Source organism: Mustelus asterias, chromosome 9 (assembly GCF_964213995.1).
Source record: "Mustelus asterias chromosome 9, sMusAst1.hap1.1, whole genome shotgun sequence".
Lineage (NCBI taxonomy): Eukaryota > Metazoa > Chordata > Chondrichthyes > Carcharhiniformes > Triakidae > Mustelus > Mustelus asterias.
Window position 1 is genome coordinate 11,614,096 of NC_135809.1, and position 19,415 is coordinate 11,633,510.

Genomic DNA, 19,415 nt, shown 5'->3' on the forward strand with positions numbered 1-19,415 from the left:
AGATTAATGAATCATAATCATTGACTATCAGTTGAGAATTAAGCTTTGAGATTTTTTTTGCTGGCATAACCAGTTCTTCCTTCAACTTGAATTTACATAATGTAAAAAAAAATCACGATGCACTTTCCTGAAATGCAAAGAAAATGGCAAAAGGGAAATTAGGTTGGTTAATCAAAAGCTTGGTGAAAGAGGTGAGTTTCAAGAAAGGTCATCAAAAAGGATATGGAGACAGTTACTAATGATGGGGCAAAGGGAAAGAAGAATGCACAAGGTGCAAAAGGAACAGAAAGTTTAGGAGTGGGAGAGCAGGTTGTGAGGTTGAAGGTTACAAAAAAGTTGGGGGGTGGGGGGGTAAAGAGGTCATGAACTAATTTAAATGCAAGGAAAAGTATCTTAAATTTGAGGTACTTGGTAGTCACAGATACAAGCCCCCGCTTGGCACTTCAATATCTGCCAACCAGTGATAAAGTTCACTCACTTCTTGGCATTGTTGCAACATGAGTCAGCCCAAGTTAGAGAGTAGTTCACCTCTGGGAAGTAAAAAAAAAGTCATGATGAATGATCTCAGTGTGCAGCCAAGGATGTTGGCAGTTGTAGAAATGTCTGTGGTTTGCTTCCATTACTTTCTCAATTGATGAACACTGAACTGAGACTCTAAGGAAGGAACTGGAAAGAACTGTAAGTAAAATGTCTTTCAAAAGAAAGATACCCAAACTAAGGAAAATAAACATAGTAATTGCTGTTTTATGGCCATTTTTAGCAGCCATACAAAAAGCAGATAGGAGGTGTGTGTGTAGAATGCACACCAATAAATTACATGTGGCTATTCAGTTGGATGACAAATGTGTTTATATATGCAAGTCTGAGACCAACTTGGGAGAGACCTCAGATTTGCTTCACCGAGCCACCTAGTGATTGACAGTCTAAAATGCAATGGAATCGTTGACTTTGCAATTTACAATGCAAAATGTGGCCACAAAAGCATCAAACATTGTAACATTAGTGAGTAAGGTTTATGGACAGTTAGTGCATGCACCATGCAAGACTTGGAGGATTGATTGTTACTAAGGTACTCTCTTTAAAAATACTTTTTGAAATTAGAAATTGCTACTAGTATCAGGAAGCAACAAACACTCGCCACTTCACCTTTGTTTGCAAACATAACGCGAGAATACCATATTTTGAACTACTATACCTGCCCTTGATATAGTCCCGCATCTTGTATCGTGCTATCAGGTTTATTCAGGGGTTCGAATGTGTTGCTCATGTACTTATTCCACAATCTAATTTCTTTTTCATCTGGGATACTAAACAGTTTCCGCATCTCCTTTTCAATTGTATCTGAGATTTAAAACAAAAATAATAATAAGGATTCTCTTTCCAAACGTAAGTGCAGAGGATATTTCCAAAATTTCACCAAAGCAATCAATTTTGTTATTCAGTGATATGAAACATGTCACCTCGGTGAAATATTTAATAAAAATGGTACATAGGAGATTCCCTTAGACTCTGAATAACATTCAAGCCGGACATACAATTTGTACACAGCTTCCATCCAGCAAAGAAAATTGCTTAGGGACAGTAATCCTTTAAATGTTCATAGTTCATCAGGTGGTTTATACACATTCCCATTCTTATACACCTTAGGTCATCAGACAACTTTCCAAGAACAAAAGTTCAAGGAACATGAATGATGCAACAGAAACAAATGGTTAATGAATTAGAAAAGAATGTATTAGCTTCAGTCAAGGTGAAACAGCAAGCTACACACCAAGTAAAATGCTTCAATTAATGGAATGAGAACAGAAAATGTTGGAAACATTTTTCAGGTCAGGCAGTATCTGGGAATTGTGGTTGCGGGTTTTCAACAACAAGAAAAGATGTCGTCTGCACACGTTTTAAACCAACAGATTTATTAAAGGAGGTTTGTCCTGTAAAGAGTACAAACAAGAGTGCAAAACTCGAATGACATTAGCAAATCATGTGATCAGCTCTTAAAGCAATCTGCAACCATTTAAATATATAACATGGAAAGAGAAATATCAGTTTCATTTAAGGTTTCCTTTAGCTGGCAGATCTTTGCATGAATAAAATGTTCTCCAAGGTGCAGTCAAACCAGACATTGAGTCAGGGTCCTTCTGCCTTAAAGACAACTTCAGAGTAAGATTCCTTTTGCAGTGTGGCTTTTAAATCTTCCCACACCAGACACTGTGACAAAAGTGTATCCCAACTATCAGTAATTGTAATCTATATTTTCATCATGGTCTGGTTGAGATTATCAAATGACCCTTAGATGCCAGAGAAAAGACTTTTATCCCATGAGTGGAATAAATTCAAGCCCAGCTCCCAGTCAAACAAGTCAGTATATTGACCCACTGATCTCAGGAACTATGGTGGAAAAGAGAGAAAGTTACCACTTACAATTATTATTCAAGACCCCGTTAGTAATTCTACATATTAGAGAGGCAGGTGAAGACACTATCAAGTTCCGTTGTGATCCTCAACAAGGTGAAAATGCAGTTAAAGCTATGCACTTGGCTATGACATTATAGCACAGTCAGGATTCATGGAAACCATATCCTACAAAGAGACATTGTCTTTAGCTAGGTTGTTGGGGTGGGGGACATTGGTAACAGGAGACACAAACCTCGAAGAAATTTGAAACAAGCATAGAGGGTTTTCAAATTACTTATAAAACTTTTCACATTCTGGACTGGATTAGACATTTACAACTGCTTTAATTAGTCAAGCTGTATTTTCATGCGGCAAGCATATAGCACATTTCTGCATTCTTAGGCATTTCAATTTTACTGATAATTGGAACAGCACCAAAGTTTCTAGTGGCCATGCCAGACCATTGCATTTACATCTAGAACATGATATCCCACAGATTGGTTCGACGCAATATTGAATCAGAACCTTTGCATAAAAGACCAGTAGTGAGGCTTTGCCTTTCAGTTGTTGCCACTGTGGGAGTTCTCATATCATATAGAATCATAGAATCTCTATGATGCAGAAGGAGGCCTTTCGGCCCATCGAGCATGCACCGACTCTCTGACAGAGCATGTTAGCCAGCCTTATTCCTGTAACCCACGTATTTACCCCAATAATCCCCTCGCCCTTTACATATATTGAGATGTTAAGGGGTAATGTAGCATGGCCAATCAACTTAACTTGCACATCTTTTGACTCTCTTATGCAGAAATTCAATACTAGAACTAAGTATTAATTGCTGAACCAAGATTAAATCATATATGAAGCTACAGGACACTCAATAGAATTTTGCCAAGCATTCCTGTGCTCTAAGCATCTCCTCCGGAGATGGAATTTACGGCATCTCCTCCAGAGCCTTCAACATGTCATTGATGAAGACGAACATCTCGCCAAGGCCATCCCCACACCCCCACTTCTTGCCTTCAAACAACCGCACAACCTCAAACAGACCATTGTCCGCAGCAAACTACCCAGCCTTCAGGAGAACAGTGACCAAGACACCACACAACCCTGCCACAGCAACCTCTGCAAGACGTGCCGGATCATCGACACAGATGCCATCATCTCACGTGAGAACACCATCCACCAGGTACACGGTACATACTCTTGCAACTCGGCCAACGTTGTCTACCTGATACGCTGCAAGAAAGGATGTCCCGAGGCATGGTACATTGGGGAAACTATGCAGACGCTGCGACAACGGATGAATGAACACCGCTCGACAATCACCAGGCAAGACTGTTCTCTTCCTGTTGGGGAGCACTTCAGCGGTCACAGGCATTCGGCCTCTGATATTCGGGTAAGCGTTCTCCAAGGCGGCCTTCGCGACACACGACAGCACAGAGTCGCTGAGCAGAAACTGATAGCCAAGTTCCGCACACACAAGGATGGCCTCAACCGGGATATTGGGTTCATGTCACACTATTTGTAACTCCCACAGTTGCGTGGACCTGCAGAGTTTCACTGGCTGTCTTGTCTGGAGACAATACACATCTTTTTAGCCTGTCTTGATGCTCTCTCCACTCCCATTGTTTTGTTTCTTAAAGACTGGATTAGTTGTAAGTATTCGCATTCCAACCATTATTCATGTAAATTGAGTCTGTGTCTTTATAAGCTCTGTTTGTGAACAGAATTCCCACTCACCTGAAGAAGGGGCTTAGAGCTTCGAAAGCTTGTGTGGCTTTTGCTACCAAATAAACCTGTTGGACTTTAACCTGGTGTTGTTAAACTTCTTACTCTAAGCAGTGACCAGGGTAATTCTAAATGAGATTCTCTATGGTCAATAGGAGCCTCCTATTGTGATTCTGCTCCATATATTTAAGATTTTATAATGAGAGTAGGGTATATTACAGTGTGATTATTTATAGCATATACATTTGATTATCTAAAAGCAGAAAGTATATTCAACACTGGTATGGGAAGAAAGGGTTTTGATTCAAGAGGGAACTGTTCTGTTGGTGTGGTCTCCACTTAAACCAAGTTGGGGTCAGTGTCATGGTGAATCATGTAACAAGGATAACTTAACCTTAAGGATGAGGGGGAAGGATTCCAGTTAAGATATATTTAGAAATTTAAAGAGGAAAGTAAAGACAATAGAACAGTGCAGCGATTTGGTTAAAAACAAGCCAATTGCGACAGATAGAGACAGAGAGTTTAACGGCAATAGAACAACAGTAAATAACTGGGCAAATAATAGTAAAAAAAAGTTCTTTATCTGAATGATTTAGCTTTAATCATCATTAGAGAGGCATGGTCACAAGGTGATCAAGGTTGGGAAGTGCGTCCCCTGGAACACAACATTTTGATAAGATCTTATTTTGATAAGATATAGAACAGAAAAGGAGGAATGGTAGCCCTCATTTTAAAGTATGAAATAAAGATATTGGTGATAAAGGAGCTTGGCTGAGAAGGCCAGGAAGTAGAATGCTGTGGGTATTAGGAATAAAGAGAGTCAGAAGGCACAGATACACTGTTGAACAGAGCATTAAGAAATAATTGGCGGTTGTAACAAAGGCAATGTAACAATTGTAGGTGACTTTAATCTTCACATAGACTGGACCAATCAACATAGTCTGGAAGATGAGTTTGTAAAATGTCTTTGATTTTCTTGAACAATAAGTTGTGGAATTAACTCTGAATAGTTATGTTTTTCCTACTACTGTGCAACGAGGCAGGGTTAATTAGTAAAAGATCGACTGGAAAAATACAAATGAATGCCATATTAAGCTTGAAGGCAACATATTCTAGTTCCAAACAAGAATGTTAATCTTAAACAAAGCCAGTTATATAGATATGAGAGAAAAGCTGGCTAATGCTGATTGGGTAAACAGCCATATTGTAGGCAGCTGTCAGTCGTGGGTGATGATGGACTATGCTCAGGGTGCACATTGCTTCTGGATTGAACCTAGTCTGTTGCGGCTGTAAAAGCTGAGAACACAAGCCTGGTACCTGTGGAGCTTTGTACTTTCAGCTGATTTCCTGTTGGCCCACACTGGCCTTCTCAACTTTGACACGACAGCTGTGCCTTGCCGATCCTGGTGCACCAAGGGACAGATTTCTGGTGATTGTTGATCCAAGTAATGTGAAGCTGTGGACAACCTCCAGAGTGAAATTGCTGATGTTGAAGAAGGTGGAATCTCTACATCCTGGCTCGTAACATAGATCATAGAAACCCTACAGTACAGAAAGAGGCCATTCGGCCCATCGAGTCTGCACTGACCACAATCCCACCCAGGCCCTACCCCCATATCCCGACATATTTTACCCGCTAATCCCTCTAATCTACGCATCCCAGAACACTAAGGGGCAATTTTAGCATGGCCAATCAACCTAACCCGCACATCTTTGGACTGTGGGAGGAAACCAGAGCACCCGGAGGAAATCCACGCAGACACAAGGAGAATGTGCAAACTCCACACAGACAGTGACCCACGCTGGGAATCGAACCCAGGTCCCTGGAGCTGTGAAGCAGCAGTGCTAACCACTGTGCTAACGTTGGTCTTCTTGACTCTTACAGTCAGCCTAAATTCCTTGCAGGTTCGGGAAAACCAATTTACAAGTTGCTGCAAGTGGCTTTCAGTATGGGATGCCTGCGCAACGTCAGCAGCAAGAAGCAACTCTTCAGACTAGTGTTTTATGCTCTTTGGTCTTGGCACGCAGTCTTGCCAAGTTGAACAGGTTAGCTTGCCATCAGCTCGGCATGCAGCTCGCCAAATACGTAAAACAGCAGCAGGGAGTAGAATATGCCAAAGAGAATGGGCGCCAGGAGACAGACCTGCTTTATCCTGCTGCTGATCTTGAAAGTGTTGCTCCATTGTAAGTGACAGAACTGTGCATATTCTCATGGAAAGGAGGAATGATGCCCAGCAATCCAGGAGGGCAGCTTATTTTCCACAGCAGTCTGAAAAGTCTGCCTCTACTGACAAGGCCGGAGGCCTTGGTGCGGTCGAAGAAAGCAATGTAAAGTGGTCTGCACCATTCACAGCACTTCTCCAGTAACTGTCAAAAATCAAGAAAATCGGGTTGACTGTCGATCTGCGAGCTCTGAAGTCACACAGACTCAGGATAGATGTGTGACGCCAGGATTTGTAATCTGGTCAGAGCAATGCGAGCCACGGCCTTACCCATAGTATATAACAAGGAAATGTGATAATCGGTGCAATGTGGTCCCTTTTGCTTCTGTACAAGGCGATTGTGTGTGCATCACACGTATCTTGAGGCACAACCATTCCTTCCAACAGGGAGACAGAAGTTTATGGAGATGCTGCAACAGTGCTGATTTTCCACGCTTTATGATTTCAGGTGGAACACTATCGCTTCTTGGGGCTTTACCACCAACAGGATGGTCAATGGCATAGCTGACCTCTAATTTGTGGGCTCGTTGCCCAGCTCTTCCATGGCAGTAAAGTCCAGAAGGGCACTGAGAGCTTCTTCGGTGAAAATCTTCTCCATTGTGTAGAGTTTGAGATCGTGCTCCACCTCCTTTCCATCTGCTTGTTCATTCAATGATGATCACTTGTGTTTTGATCGTTAAGGGAGCTGATTTGATCACTACTAGGCCAGTTGCTTTTTTAGTTCTTTCATATAACCCTCAAGCAACCCCAGATTCAGCAGTTGCTTGTATATTGATTGGTTAAATAGACAAACTTATGGCAATAAATAAAGTGAAAAACAGTTAAAGAAATTATTCAATTTATTGTTTATGAATAAGCAAAAACATATTCCATTAAATTACAGTAAGATTCATTCCTGGTTTATTGAGGAAGCTAAAGGATAGTGTTAGATTAATTGTAAAGAATTACTGTAAAGAATAGCAGCAAGTTTAAAGTTTTCAAAGTTTATTTATTAGTCACAAGTAAGGTTTACATTAGCACTGCAATGAAGTTACTGTGAAATTCTCCTAGTCTCCACACTCCAGCGCCTGTTCGGGTCAGTGCACCTAACCAGCACATCTTTCAGATTGTGGGAGGAAACCGGAGCACCCGGAGGAAACCCACGCAAATCACGGGGAGAATGTGCAGATTCCGCACAGTGGCCCAAGCCGGGAATCGAATACGGGTCCTTGGTGCTGTGAAGCAGCATTGCTATCCACTGTGCCACCGTGCCGCCCCAAGTTTGAGATCTGAGCGTTTTAAGAAACAGCAAAAGTTCATCAAAAGGTTGATAAAAAGGCAAAAAATGGAATGACAGGAATACAAAAACAGCTTGTAAGCATTTTACAAGTATGTAAAGAAAAAAGCAGCTGAAGTAAATGTTGGTCCCTTAGAGGCAGAGCCAGGAGAAATTATCCGAAGGAAGAAGGAAATGGCAGAGGCATTGAACAGATATAGGACCGAGATGACAAGAAGTCTCTTCAGTCAAAAGGGTTGTGAAGCTTTGGAATTGTCCAGCCTGGAGGGTTGTGGATGCTCCATTGTTGAATATATTTAAAGTCAGGAGACAAGTTTGGTCTCTTAGGGAATCCAACAATATGGGGAGTGGACAGGAAAGCAGCATTGAGGCAGATCACCAATCATAATTGTACTGAATGGTGAAGCAGGCTCAAGGAACTACATGGTCTATTCCTCCTGCTATTTCTTATAAGCTCCCCTTAATAACTTGGTCAAACCACACAGACAGGTTTTATTTCCAGTTTGTCCCAGATGGTTCTTTTATGTTGGGATGACACCAGGGGCAACTGTGTCAGGAAGAGAGAAACGATATAATTGGCCTGCACTTCCACTCCAGATCACTAGAGAACATTTCCCACTTGAAAGGCAAGTTTATGGATGCTGGGTTTAGTCAATACGCACTAGGTGATCAAACAGCCTGTAACAGGAGTTATCATCTAGGCTTGTGAAATGAAAGGACACTTGAGTGAACTGCAAGAGAACGTCCATAGAAATGCCTCTGACAGAAAACAATGCCTTCAGGGCATGCAGAGAGAAACAGTAGCAGGAAAGATGTTAATATTGTTGAGAATATTCACTTACCTATGATGTCAGCTTTGCTAAATCGCCTTGTTATGACAGTGTTCATGTTACCATTTTCACACAACTTTAATTCTGTTAGGTACACTTCCACTTTGCAATGCTTCACAAACATGCCCTGCTCCACCACCTGAAAAGAAAGTTATTAACAAAGTGATAATAGCAATACACAGAAAATTCCCTTTGGGAATCATGCAAGGCAAATCGTTTTAATGCAAATAAAGTAGGAGTGTTTTTCAAATACTTAGCTGAATGTTTTACTACTTGTTAACCTAATCTTCCACAATACCCCAGCCACTTAAATAAGCTGCAATTGCTGCATTCTAAAGCACAGATCACTGACAGCAATAGAAATGATCTCAGTCCATTATTATCTCCAGAAACAATATCTGCATGGATCTTTTGGTTGTTCTGGCTAATGTCCAGCATACAAACTTTTAAAACAACTCATTAACACCTCAAAGCACTGCTAAAAGTAATACTAAAAGAGGGGAGTTAAAAATGTTTGACATAAATTGAATTTTTTTTGGATTATGACAGCAAGAATTACATTTAAAATTTTCTGCAACAGTTAAAACTTGTGGATCAACAACCACAAAAAAGTAGGTGCTACACCTTATTTACATGCTGTTTTAAAGGCTGACTGATCATAGATTCATATTGTGACCATACAGAGAAGATCACAGTCATTCAGTCTCGAACTTTTGCGGTGCAGAATTCTTTTGCATCTTTTAAAATTAGGCTTCCACATCTGAACACTTCCGCTTCAGATTATATGATAGAACAAGTATACTCTTAACTGTAGAAAACACTGAAAATTAACATGCCTCAAAAGTAACACTAATGAGGTCTAGTTTGTTTAGTAATTGATCAGTACAGGCTGTTGTAATGCAAGGATTCTCAAACTTGTTGCTTCCAGGATCCCTCTTGCAGTTATAAAAATTCCACAGATCCACAACTGACTATCACTGTGAGGTAGTGACGAGCCTGAAAATCTATGTCAGATGATATGCACCATATAACCAGCACTGTCACCTCCCTCTACTGTGGCTGTTTGGTGGCATGATAGTCTTGGTACGGTTAAACTCGTGTCGAGACAGAAAAGTGCATATTTCCTTTGGGTAATTAATAAGCATTTAATGATTACGAGTTGTATTTTCTTTCTGACATGCACTGGTTCTTTTTGGCAGAGTCAAGACCATCTTGTGAACCCCAGTGCTATACTGGGCCTTTCACTGTTTGTTCGTTAAAGGGTCTGAAACACTCTGCCTGAAGTAGTAGAGGTAGATACCCCTCACTGCATTTAAAAGTACGTGGAAATGCATTTCAATTACCATAACCTGCAGGGCTACAGACCAAAAGCTGGACATTTAGATTAAGCTGGACAGATAATTCTTTCAGCCAGCACAGACAAAATGGGCTAATCAGATCCCTTCTGTGGTGTAACGTTTCCATGTTTCAGGTGTTGGTTCCTCAAAGTAATTGAGAAGGTTGGTCAGACAAAATCTTCCCCGCATGAATTATTACTAAGTTATTATGGTACAGGTACTTTTGTTCACTCCTGATCAATTCCGAAATAGTACAGGAATGGACTGTAGTTGCCATGGATATTCTATCTCCTTTTTGAATATATGCACCGCAATGGTTGTTTCCAGTCTACCATTAGCTCCCCAGGAGCTAGTCATTCCTTCAAAAGGACTGTTGCTGCATCGCTATCCCCTCTCTTGTCTTATCCACACTCACAGATAAATGCGATCTAAATTACATAAAAGTCACTGATTTTACTTCAGTTATCAGCGTATGGGAGGTGGTCATGTTATTTGTGCCTCGTTTTCCTTAAATTACAGAAACAACAAGACTGAAATTTACTGACTACTCCTCATTCTGTATATAACTACAATGTCATAGTAATGAAGGAAAAACACCGAATAACGTCCAGAAATATTGGACTTTAAATAAAACCGGAGAGTTTTTAAAAAATGGACGTCCAAACTCAAAGTTGACTGAGGATATAAAGTCAGTCACTGGCTAAATTGCTAATGGGTGATACTGAGAGACAATGAAACCACCTCGTGTATGTGTTGTGTGCGCGCGCATGCGTCTGTGACCTGACTAGTGCTGGGATATCAGGGAGAAGCAGAAACACCCCAGCAAAAGCAACTTGCAGATATATCTCCATCTCTCTCTCTCAGATAGGGAGAACACCAGAATCCCAAAACCAACTGCTCACCTGCAGGAGCCAACACTATTGGAATTTCAAAAACTGTTCACCTGAAGTCAGTGCTACTGGGATCTCAAATTGCAATGCTGCAACGCTCATAGAAACATAGCAAATAGGAGGAGGAGTAGGTCATTTGGCCCTCTGAGCCTGCTCCACCATTCAATGATGATCATGGCTGATCATCCAATTTAATAGCCTGATCCCGCCTTCCCCCCTATCCTTTGATCCCTTCTGCCCCAAGAGCTATATCTAATTCCTTCTTGAAAATATACAATGTTTTGGGCTCAATTGCTTTCTGTGGTAGCAAATTCCACAGGCTGACCACTCTCTGGGTGAAGGAGTTTCTCATCTTAGTCCTAAAAGGTTTACCCTGTATCCTTAGCCTATGACCTCTGGTTCTGGACACCGTCACCATTAGGAACATTCTTCCTGCATCTACCCTGTCCAGTCTTGTTAGGATTTCCAGGAGATCCCCCTCATTCTTCTAAACCCCAGCGAATATAATCCTAACTGACTCAATCATCTATTACTCATGAGTCAAGGACTATTTTGTATACCTTTATTTTACTTGCTTACTTTGGACTCAATTCTCACTTCTAGTCTGTAGGAATATATATACATGTTGTTTTATCATTTTGTTGCCTTTAGTAGTTAATAAATTCACTATCTTTAACGCAAGAAAGCCTGGTTAAATTGGCTAATTTTAAAACATAAATATTGGGACTGAGAAAAGGTAGTCTTTATAGATTCAATCTTGCTGCAACCAACAGGGGATATTGAATAAAGAAAAGGAGCCAGTTTATCCTTCCTCATCCGGATGGTAATAAATTGAAGGATCTCACCCACATTAACAAATATGGGGAACCTCACCTGGGGACCGGTCATAACACTTTCCTATAATCTCCAACCCACTGTCATCCTGAATTGGAAATGTATCACCGTTCCTTCACTGTCACTGGGTCAAAATCCTGGAACTCACTCCCTAACAGCAACATAGGTGTACCTACACCACATGGCCTGCAGCAGTTCAAGGAAGGCAACTCACCACCAGCTTCTCAAGGGCAATTAGGGATTGGCAATAAATGCTGGCCTAGCCAGTGACACCCACATTCCATGAATGAATTTCTAAAAAAAATCTGATGATGTCACATAAATGTGTCACAAGACGTACAACAATGCTCCATGTTGAGTTTAAGGTAATAATTTAGGCATTTCAGCTTCAAGCTATAAGGACAGTTTATGAATGGCATTAAGATCTAACACAGAGTTGACTATCACTATGCCCAAAACCATGGCAACAATGAAACTATTAGGGTGGTTTTAATACAGATGGCAACATCAATATTGGGTTCTCCAACTGAAATCCAAATCCCTAAGCAAGACAACAGATCATACTGGTACAGTTTACGTGTTTCCAGACCCACACATGCACATGAACTGATGAAGGGGAATGGCCTAACAAGGTTAAATGGGCTTGAACTTATTTTGATCTTTTATGAAAATCACCGTGACATTTCGTGTGCAAAAATTATCCATTTCAATGCCTTCCTTTATCCTGAACATTCTCTAAATAAATAAAAAAATCCTGCTTCAAAACACCCATATCACCAGCAAAACCAATTCTTTCTGCACAATAGGAACTATTGATAAACTGAAGATCTTTAACTTGTCTACCATTTGGAATTGCAAATTAAAGCTTGGATGTTTTGTATTTTAATGATTCAAATGTAGTCTTATGATCAAAACAGTCTGTATTCCTATTATTCCATTTATAATTCACTTGCAGAAAATTATGAGAATTATGAAAAATGCTTGGCTTCATTCACTGACACGGAGATATTTAAACTAAGGCTCCATCTGCCCCCTAGTTAGAAGTAAAAACACTATTTCGAAGGGGAGTTTAAAGTTTATTTATTAGTGTCACAAGTAGGCTTACATTAACATTGCAATGAAGTTATTGTGAAAATCCCCTACTTGCCACACTCTGGCGCCTGTTTGGGTACACTGAGGGAGAATTTAGCATGGCCGATGCACCTAACCAGCATGTCTTTCAGCACCCAGAGGAAACCCATGCAGACATGGTGAGAATGTGCAAACTCTGCACAGACAGTGACCCAAGCCAGGAATCGAACCCAGGTCCATGGCGCTGTGAGGCAGCAGTGCTAACCACTGTGCCACACCAAAGTTATCCCCAGTATCCTGGCCAATATGTATCCCTCAATCAACACAGAAACAGATGATCAGGTTTTGATCGTATTGCTAAATGCAAATTGATTGACACATTTCCTATGTTTCAACAGTGACTGCATAAACAACTATAACTTGTATTTATATTGTGAACAAAACATCCTAAGTGCATTATGAAGGAAAAAGTGACATCAAGTCATGAAAGGCAATTAGCACAGATGGCCAAAAGCTTGCCAAAGAGGTATGCTTTAAGGAGCATACTGATAGGTAAAAGAGAGGCAAGAAAAGGGGAGGTTTAGAAAGGGAATTCCGGAGTTTAGGTAGCTGATAACATGACTACTAATGGTAGAGCAATTAAAATCAACAATGATCAAGAGGCAAGAATTAGGTGACGACAGGTATCTCAGAGGGATGTGGGGCTGGAATAGATTATAGAGATAGGAAGGAGTGAGGCTCTAGAAAGATTGAAAATGTTAAACTTGAGGCATTGCTTAACCGGGGGTCAAAGCAGGTCAATGAGTACAAAGGTGATGGGTAAATGGGACTTGGTGCAAATTAGAACAAGACAGCAGACCGTTGGATAGCCACAAGTTTACAGTGGAGGTCAGTCAGGAGTGCACTGAAATGGTCAAATCCATTTGTAAAATGTAGGCATCAGCAACAGATAAGCTGAGGGCTGGGCTGAGTCGGGCGATGTAACAGAGGTATAAATAGGCGGTCTTGTGATGGCATAGCTGTTTGATCCGAGGCGCATCTCATCATCAAGTATGGCAGAAAGGTTGTGAATAGTCTGGTGCAGCCTCAAATAGTTACCAGGTGAAAGAATGGAGCCAATAGCGAGGGAACAAAGACCAAAGGCAGCAGCTTCAGCCTTCCCAATATTTAACTGGAGGAAATTTCTGTTCATCCAGGATTGGATGCCGGACAAGCATTCCATGGTGAAGAAGTCAAGAGTGGTGCTGAGGTGGAGGTGGCTGCTAACAGCATTCATATGAAAACTGGCGCTGTGTTTCAGATGTCACCAAGAAGCAACATAGACTCAGAAGTTTAAACTAGCTGTGCCAAAGTAAACCCAAGTAGAGAGCTAAGTCACACTGCACGCAAGTAATTCACAGAGCTGGCGCTTTGTTTTGTGGTCAGAAATATCAGAGGACCAGATCTATAACAGGTGCTCATAAACTGCAAGGGAATTGGCAATAAAAGGTCATGTAAATATGTGCACTCAGACTAAGGAGTGGTGGCACACTGGGTGGCATGGTGGCACAGTGGTTAGCACTGCTGCCTCAGTGTCAGGGACCTGGGTTCAATTCCCGGCTTGGGTCACTGTCTGTGTGGAGTTTGCACGTTCTCCCTGTGTCTGCGTGGGTTTCTTCCGGTTGCTCCGTTTTCCTCCCACAATCTGAAAGACGTGCTGGTTAGGGCATTGACCCAAACAGGCGCTGGAATGTGGTGACTAGCGGAATTTCACAGTAACTTCATTGTAGTGTTAATGCAAGCCTTACTTGTGACTAATAAATAAACTTTTTACTTGAAGGAAACCTTTCTGTAGTGCTTTAATGGAAATAAGTATTGATGGATTGTAGATAATGTGAATTCAATTTCTATCTGTTAAACTGAATCTAGTACTTTAGTCCAATTGTTCTAAAAAGAACAGTTGAAACTGATGTTCATTTACCTACATGACTACATATATTGCAATTTAAATACTACTTAATTGAAGTTTAATGGACAGTCATGGGCCAACATTTTACATAATTACATAGCCTGCGGCAGAGGAACAGGCTGTTCAGCCCAATTTTGTCTTTGCTGACACCTTTCACCACTCTCCAACTAATTATATCAGCATAAGCTTCTATTCCTTTCCCCCTCTAGTTTTCCTGTAATCTCTGACTTCCCTTACTGTGAACTGAAACAGGCTGGGTACCTTTCGTGCAATTGGTTCTTGGTTCTCTAACAACCCATACCAGCTGACCAGTTTATTCCAGCCTTCTGTGGGTACCAGGATGTAGTCCAACTCATCGATGAGGTGCTCCTTTAGAGACTGCGAATCTCCACCTGTGTAGAGCAAACACAAGGACTAAATGTCAATTTGACTCCAGATAAGTTCAAACTTGACCTAAGCATGGAATCCCAGTGCAGTAAAAATAATTTCTATTTTTAATAAGTGCTAGAATTGGCTGCTACTTAACGTGTACATGAAGTTTTGTACCTGGCATGTGTCGTTTGGGAGAATTATTGATGTACAAGATGTAAAGCATTCTTTGTACCCTGATAAATTTGAATCAAATACAAAAATGCTTCATCGTCTCCAAATACACCTTACAAATTTTTCAATTCCTTTTATGGATAATGTAGCAGCTTCCACCAACCCTACAACTGTATGTTCTTCTTTCACAGACAGTTTATAATCAAGTACCACCGGAAATACAAAATATCTGGGTGAAGTAAATCAGAAAACTTACTCATACTGTTGCAAAAATATGTCTCTAACCTTCCCCAGGCCTTCCCACCTCCAGGCCCCGCTCCAATTTTCTTTAACTGGGTTATGTTCTATGGTGGGGTTGCAGTGCCTGAATGAGGATTTTGCTCCAGTATCACTCTTTGGGCCTTCTGAATCTATACCACCAATTGAATATTATTTGGTGTCTGCAATCAATATGTCATACTATACTCCTTTCTCCCAAACCTTCATAGCAATTCCTCTGGGAGCCTGATGCCTCGCTTGAATGGGAGCTCCCAGTAAAGATGGAATTTCAATCCATGTCCCACTAATTTTCCTGCAACTTTCCTCCCAATAAATCAATCTGCCAAGAGCCACAACTGCTGCCTATTCCTAAAATACTGGCACAAAAATATATTTGGAACCATTTCAGATGAAAGAAAAGGTGTGTTGTTCTTTTTGATTTTCAGTATAGTCTTTTATACTTTCAACTCAATCACCTAGTCCCTCTGGCTCTCCCTCAATGCACCCAACCTTAGTTCTTAAAGTACTCAACTTCAAATCACTGAAGTCCTCCCAGATTGTAACTCCTCACATCAACACTGTAATTTCAGACTTACTGTGAGGAACAACAGATGAGAAGTCACAAGTGGCAATTTTACACCAGCAGCTTTCATTATAAATGTGGACAGAGAAAACAGGGACACAATGTGCGACTTTAAAATTAGGTCAGGAGTACATCTATGCCAGCTGCTCCTTTAATCTTACTTCTCCTGAAGACTACACTTCATCTCAATTCCCTTTGTATAAGGTCATGGAAGATCAATGGGTGTATGTTAATTGGTACAGATATGTTGGGGAACAGGTTTAAAGCAAAACAGTCATTAAACCTGAAATGCCTCACAAATGGGTGCATCGCTAATACTGCTGCACACTCAATTCAATAATGGCATCAGAAAAGTATGGAATAATTATTTCATTTCTCAGCTGTCTTTAGAATGAACATCCAAGCACCAAAGTTGGCATTGCCTTAAATGCTGCATATATGATAATTTATTGAGCAACATTCCCCTTGATACAAGAAAATTCCATCAGAAATTGATTTGCTAATTTTCAGCCTAATATTTTCCAATGCTAATTTTTATTTCAAAAATCCCCCAGGAAGCCAAGGAAATTAGCCAAGGAACGTATTTCTTAGCATGAACAAAATGTTAGTTTATGGTATTTCGGATAGAGGGGAAGATGTGCTGCCCAAGAAGGAATGTACGTGTCGCTGGCCAAAAATGCATGGATCTCTGACCTGGATATTCAAGTTCCTGGCTGAAAACCAAGCTGTATATTATAGTCTCAGATCCTGAGCTACCATCCATCTACACCCCAACAAAAACAATGATTGGGCGGCACGGTGATTGGCACTGTTGCCTCACAGCATTAGGTACCCGGGTTCGATTCCCGGCTTGGGTCACTGTCTGTGCGGCGTCTGCATGTCTTCCCCATGTCTCCGTGGGTTACCTCCGGGTACTCCGGTTTCCTCCCACAGTGCAAAAGACGTGCTGGTCAGGTGCATTGGCCATGCTAAATTCTCCCTCAGGCGCCGGAGTGACTAGGGGATTTTCACAGTAACTTCATTGCAGTGTTAATGCAAGCCTACTTGTGACACTAATAAATAAGTAAAACAAAAATTGCCCGCTGCAAATTCAAAAATTTCCTAAAGACTAGTAAAACCACAGGGTATATCAATACAGGGCATGTACCAGTGCTAGAAATATATCAATTTCTGAGGCATTTCAGACAGACTGACTGACTGTTTGGTTTAAACCTATTCCCTAATAATCTCTGCATATTAATGTATCCTAGATCTATTCTCAGGCAAAAGATCTTTGGTGAATTGCTGCAGTGCATCTTGTAGATAGCACACACTGCTGCTACTGAGCATCAGTGGTGGAAGGACTGGATGTTTGTGGATGCTGTGCCAATCATGCGCGCTACTTTATCCTGGATGGTGTCAAGCTTCTTGAGTGTTGTTGGAGTTGCACCCATCCAGGCAAGTGGGGAGCATTCCATCACATTCCTGACTTGTGCCTTGCAGATGGTGGACAGGCTTTGGGGAGTCAGGCGAGTTACTCGCCGCAATATTCCTAGCCTCTGGCCTGCTCCTGTAGTGTTTCAGGATTCGAACCTGGGTCCCCAGGACATTAGTTGAGTTTCTGGATTAATAGTCTAGCGATAATACCACTGGGCCATCGCCTCCCCAATGCACCTTTAACAGTGGGACAGCAGTCATAACTAAACATTCTTGTATTTTAGCCAGTGCAGTATATGGTTTGGAGGATATGAGAAAAAGACCCAATTAACTTCACCAAAACATTAAGCTTTTGTAAAGTAAAAATGTTCCAAACCAAATCAAACACCATTGCCTTGTCCAGCTGAAGACAATGGACCCAATTATATTAGACTCAAATGTAAATCAGATTTCACTTTGAAATCTGGAACCTGATGGATGAATGATTGACTGAAGCTGAGAGCAAGGATCCGATGATACGGTCACAATGGATAAAAACCAAATGATATTTGTAAAACCTGAAACAGTTTCTGGAAGGATAAGTTGCACGGAATTTGTATAGGAGAATTGTATTTATTCTGAATATCTCCATAAGCCAAGAGGACAGAAAGGTTAATATTCCTGCTGCAAGTATCCTTCTACTGCACTTTTACAGAACATGGTTGTTATCGAACTTATATTGTCAGCGTCTAAAAACATAAGACAATTGCTCAAACCTTTCAAAAGTCCAGAGTTGTCAACAGGACCAGGATACACATTTTGGTCTCCCATCTGGTATTTGTCCCAACTATCAAAACCAACATATTTCTTCCACTGCTTAAACCAGCGGCTATCCACCAGGTACCTGAGAAGGTAAACGAGAATCACGTTAAAAATAACAAGAATTATTTCATAGCCATCATAGAAATGTATAGCAGAGCAGTTGGTCATGTAGCCCATCGTGACTGCCCCCGTTCTTTGAAAGAGCATTCATGCATAGTCTCACTCTTTATTTTTCATCTGTAACCCTGCAAGTTCTTCAGCTTCAAGTGCCTGTCCAGCTCTCTTACAATTTACGGAATCAGCTTCTACCGACTTTTCAAGTAGAGGGTTCCATATCTCAACAGCCGTGAAATGGTTCTCATCACTCCTCAATCTTTTTTCACTGATTTCAAATCTACGACCTGTACTTATTGACCCACTCACCAGAGGATTTTCTTTTCCTTTTTATAGTCATAGAGGTTTACAGCATGGAAACAGACCCTTCTGCCCAACTTGTCCATGCCGCTCCCTTTTTTAACCCCTAAGCTAGTCCCAATTGCCTGCGTTTGGCCCATATCCCTCTATAGCCATCTTACCCGTGTAACTGTCTAAATGCTTTTTAAAAGACAGAATTGTACCCGCCTCTACTACTACCTCTGGCAGCTTGTTCCAGACACTCACCACCCTCTGTTATAAAATTGCCCCTCTGGACCCTTTTGTATCTCTCTCCTCTCACCTTAAACCTATGCCCTCTAGTTTTAGACTCCCCTACCTTTGGGAAAAGATATTGACTATCTAGCTGATCTATGCCCTTCATTATTTTATAGACCTCTATAAGATCACCCTGAAGCCTCCTACATTCCAGAGAAAAAAGTCCCAGACTATCCAGCCTCTCCTTATAACTCAAACCATCAAGTCCTTCAAATCTCTGACCGTCTTGAAAACTTCTACTGGGTCATCTCAATCTTCTTTGTTCCAAGGAGAACAGTTCTAACTTTTCCAACCTTTCCTCAAGCCTGAAGTCTCACATTCCAGGAAACATTCTAGTAAATCTCCAGTATACTCTTTTTAATACACCATCCCTGAAACGTGATTCCCATAACTATCCACAATACTTCAGTGAAGCCCAAACCAGTGATTAATAAATTCCTATATTTATAACACCTCAACATTCCTGCCATATTTAAGAATTGTGTATATGCTATCTGCATTTTTCAAAATCATTTCATTTATGGTATACTGTCATTCCTCATTAATCCTTCCAAAGTGTACTGATTCAGACTTCTGTGCACTGAACTCCAT

The 19,415-nt window shown here is 41.0% G+C and overlaps 1 protein-coding gene across 5 annotated transcripts in view; it reads right to left on the minus strand.

The window, feature by feature from the left end:
• Window positions 1-19,415, minus strand: part of usp15 (ubiquitin specific peptidase 15) — a 109,430-nt gene that overhangs the window by 71,107 nt on the left and 18,908 nt on the right. For 3 of the 5 annotated variants that reach the window (XM_078219699.1, XM_078219698.1, XM_078219697.1), the window contains 4 exons: window positions 18,089-18,216; window positions 14,795-14,925; window positions 8,466-8,592; window positions 1,196-1,341 (listed from right to left, as the gene is read on the minus strand). In XM_078219699.1, coding sequence (XP_078075825.1) covers window positions 1,196-1,341; window positions 8,466-8,592; window positions 14,795-14,925; window positions 18,089-18,143 — 459 coding nt within the window. In that variant the 5' untranslated portion in view covers window positions 18,144-18,216. Of the gene's footprint in view, window positions 1-478; window positions 531-1,195; window positions 1,342-7,170; window positions 7,616-8,465; window positions 8,593-14,794; window positions 14,926-18,088; window positions 18,217-19,415 lie in introns of those variants that run through there. The other 2 variants (XM_078219700.1, XM_078219701.1) reach the window with 2 other exon arrangements.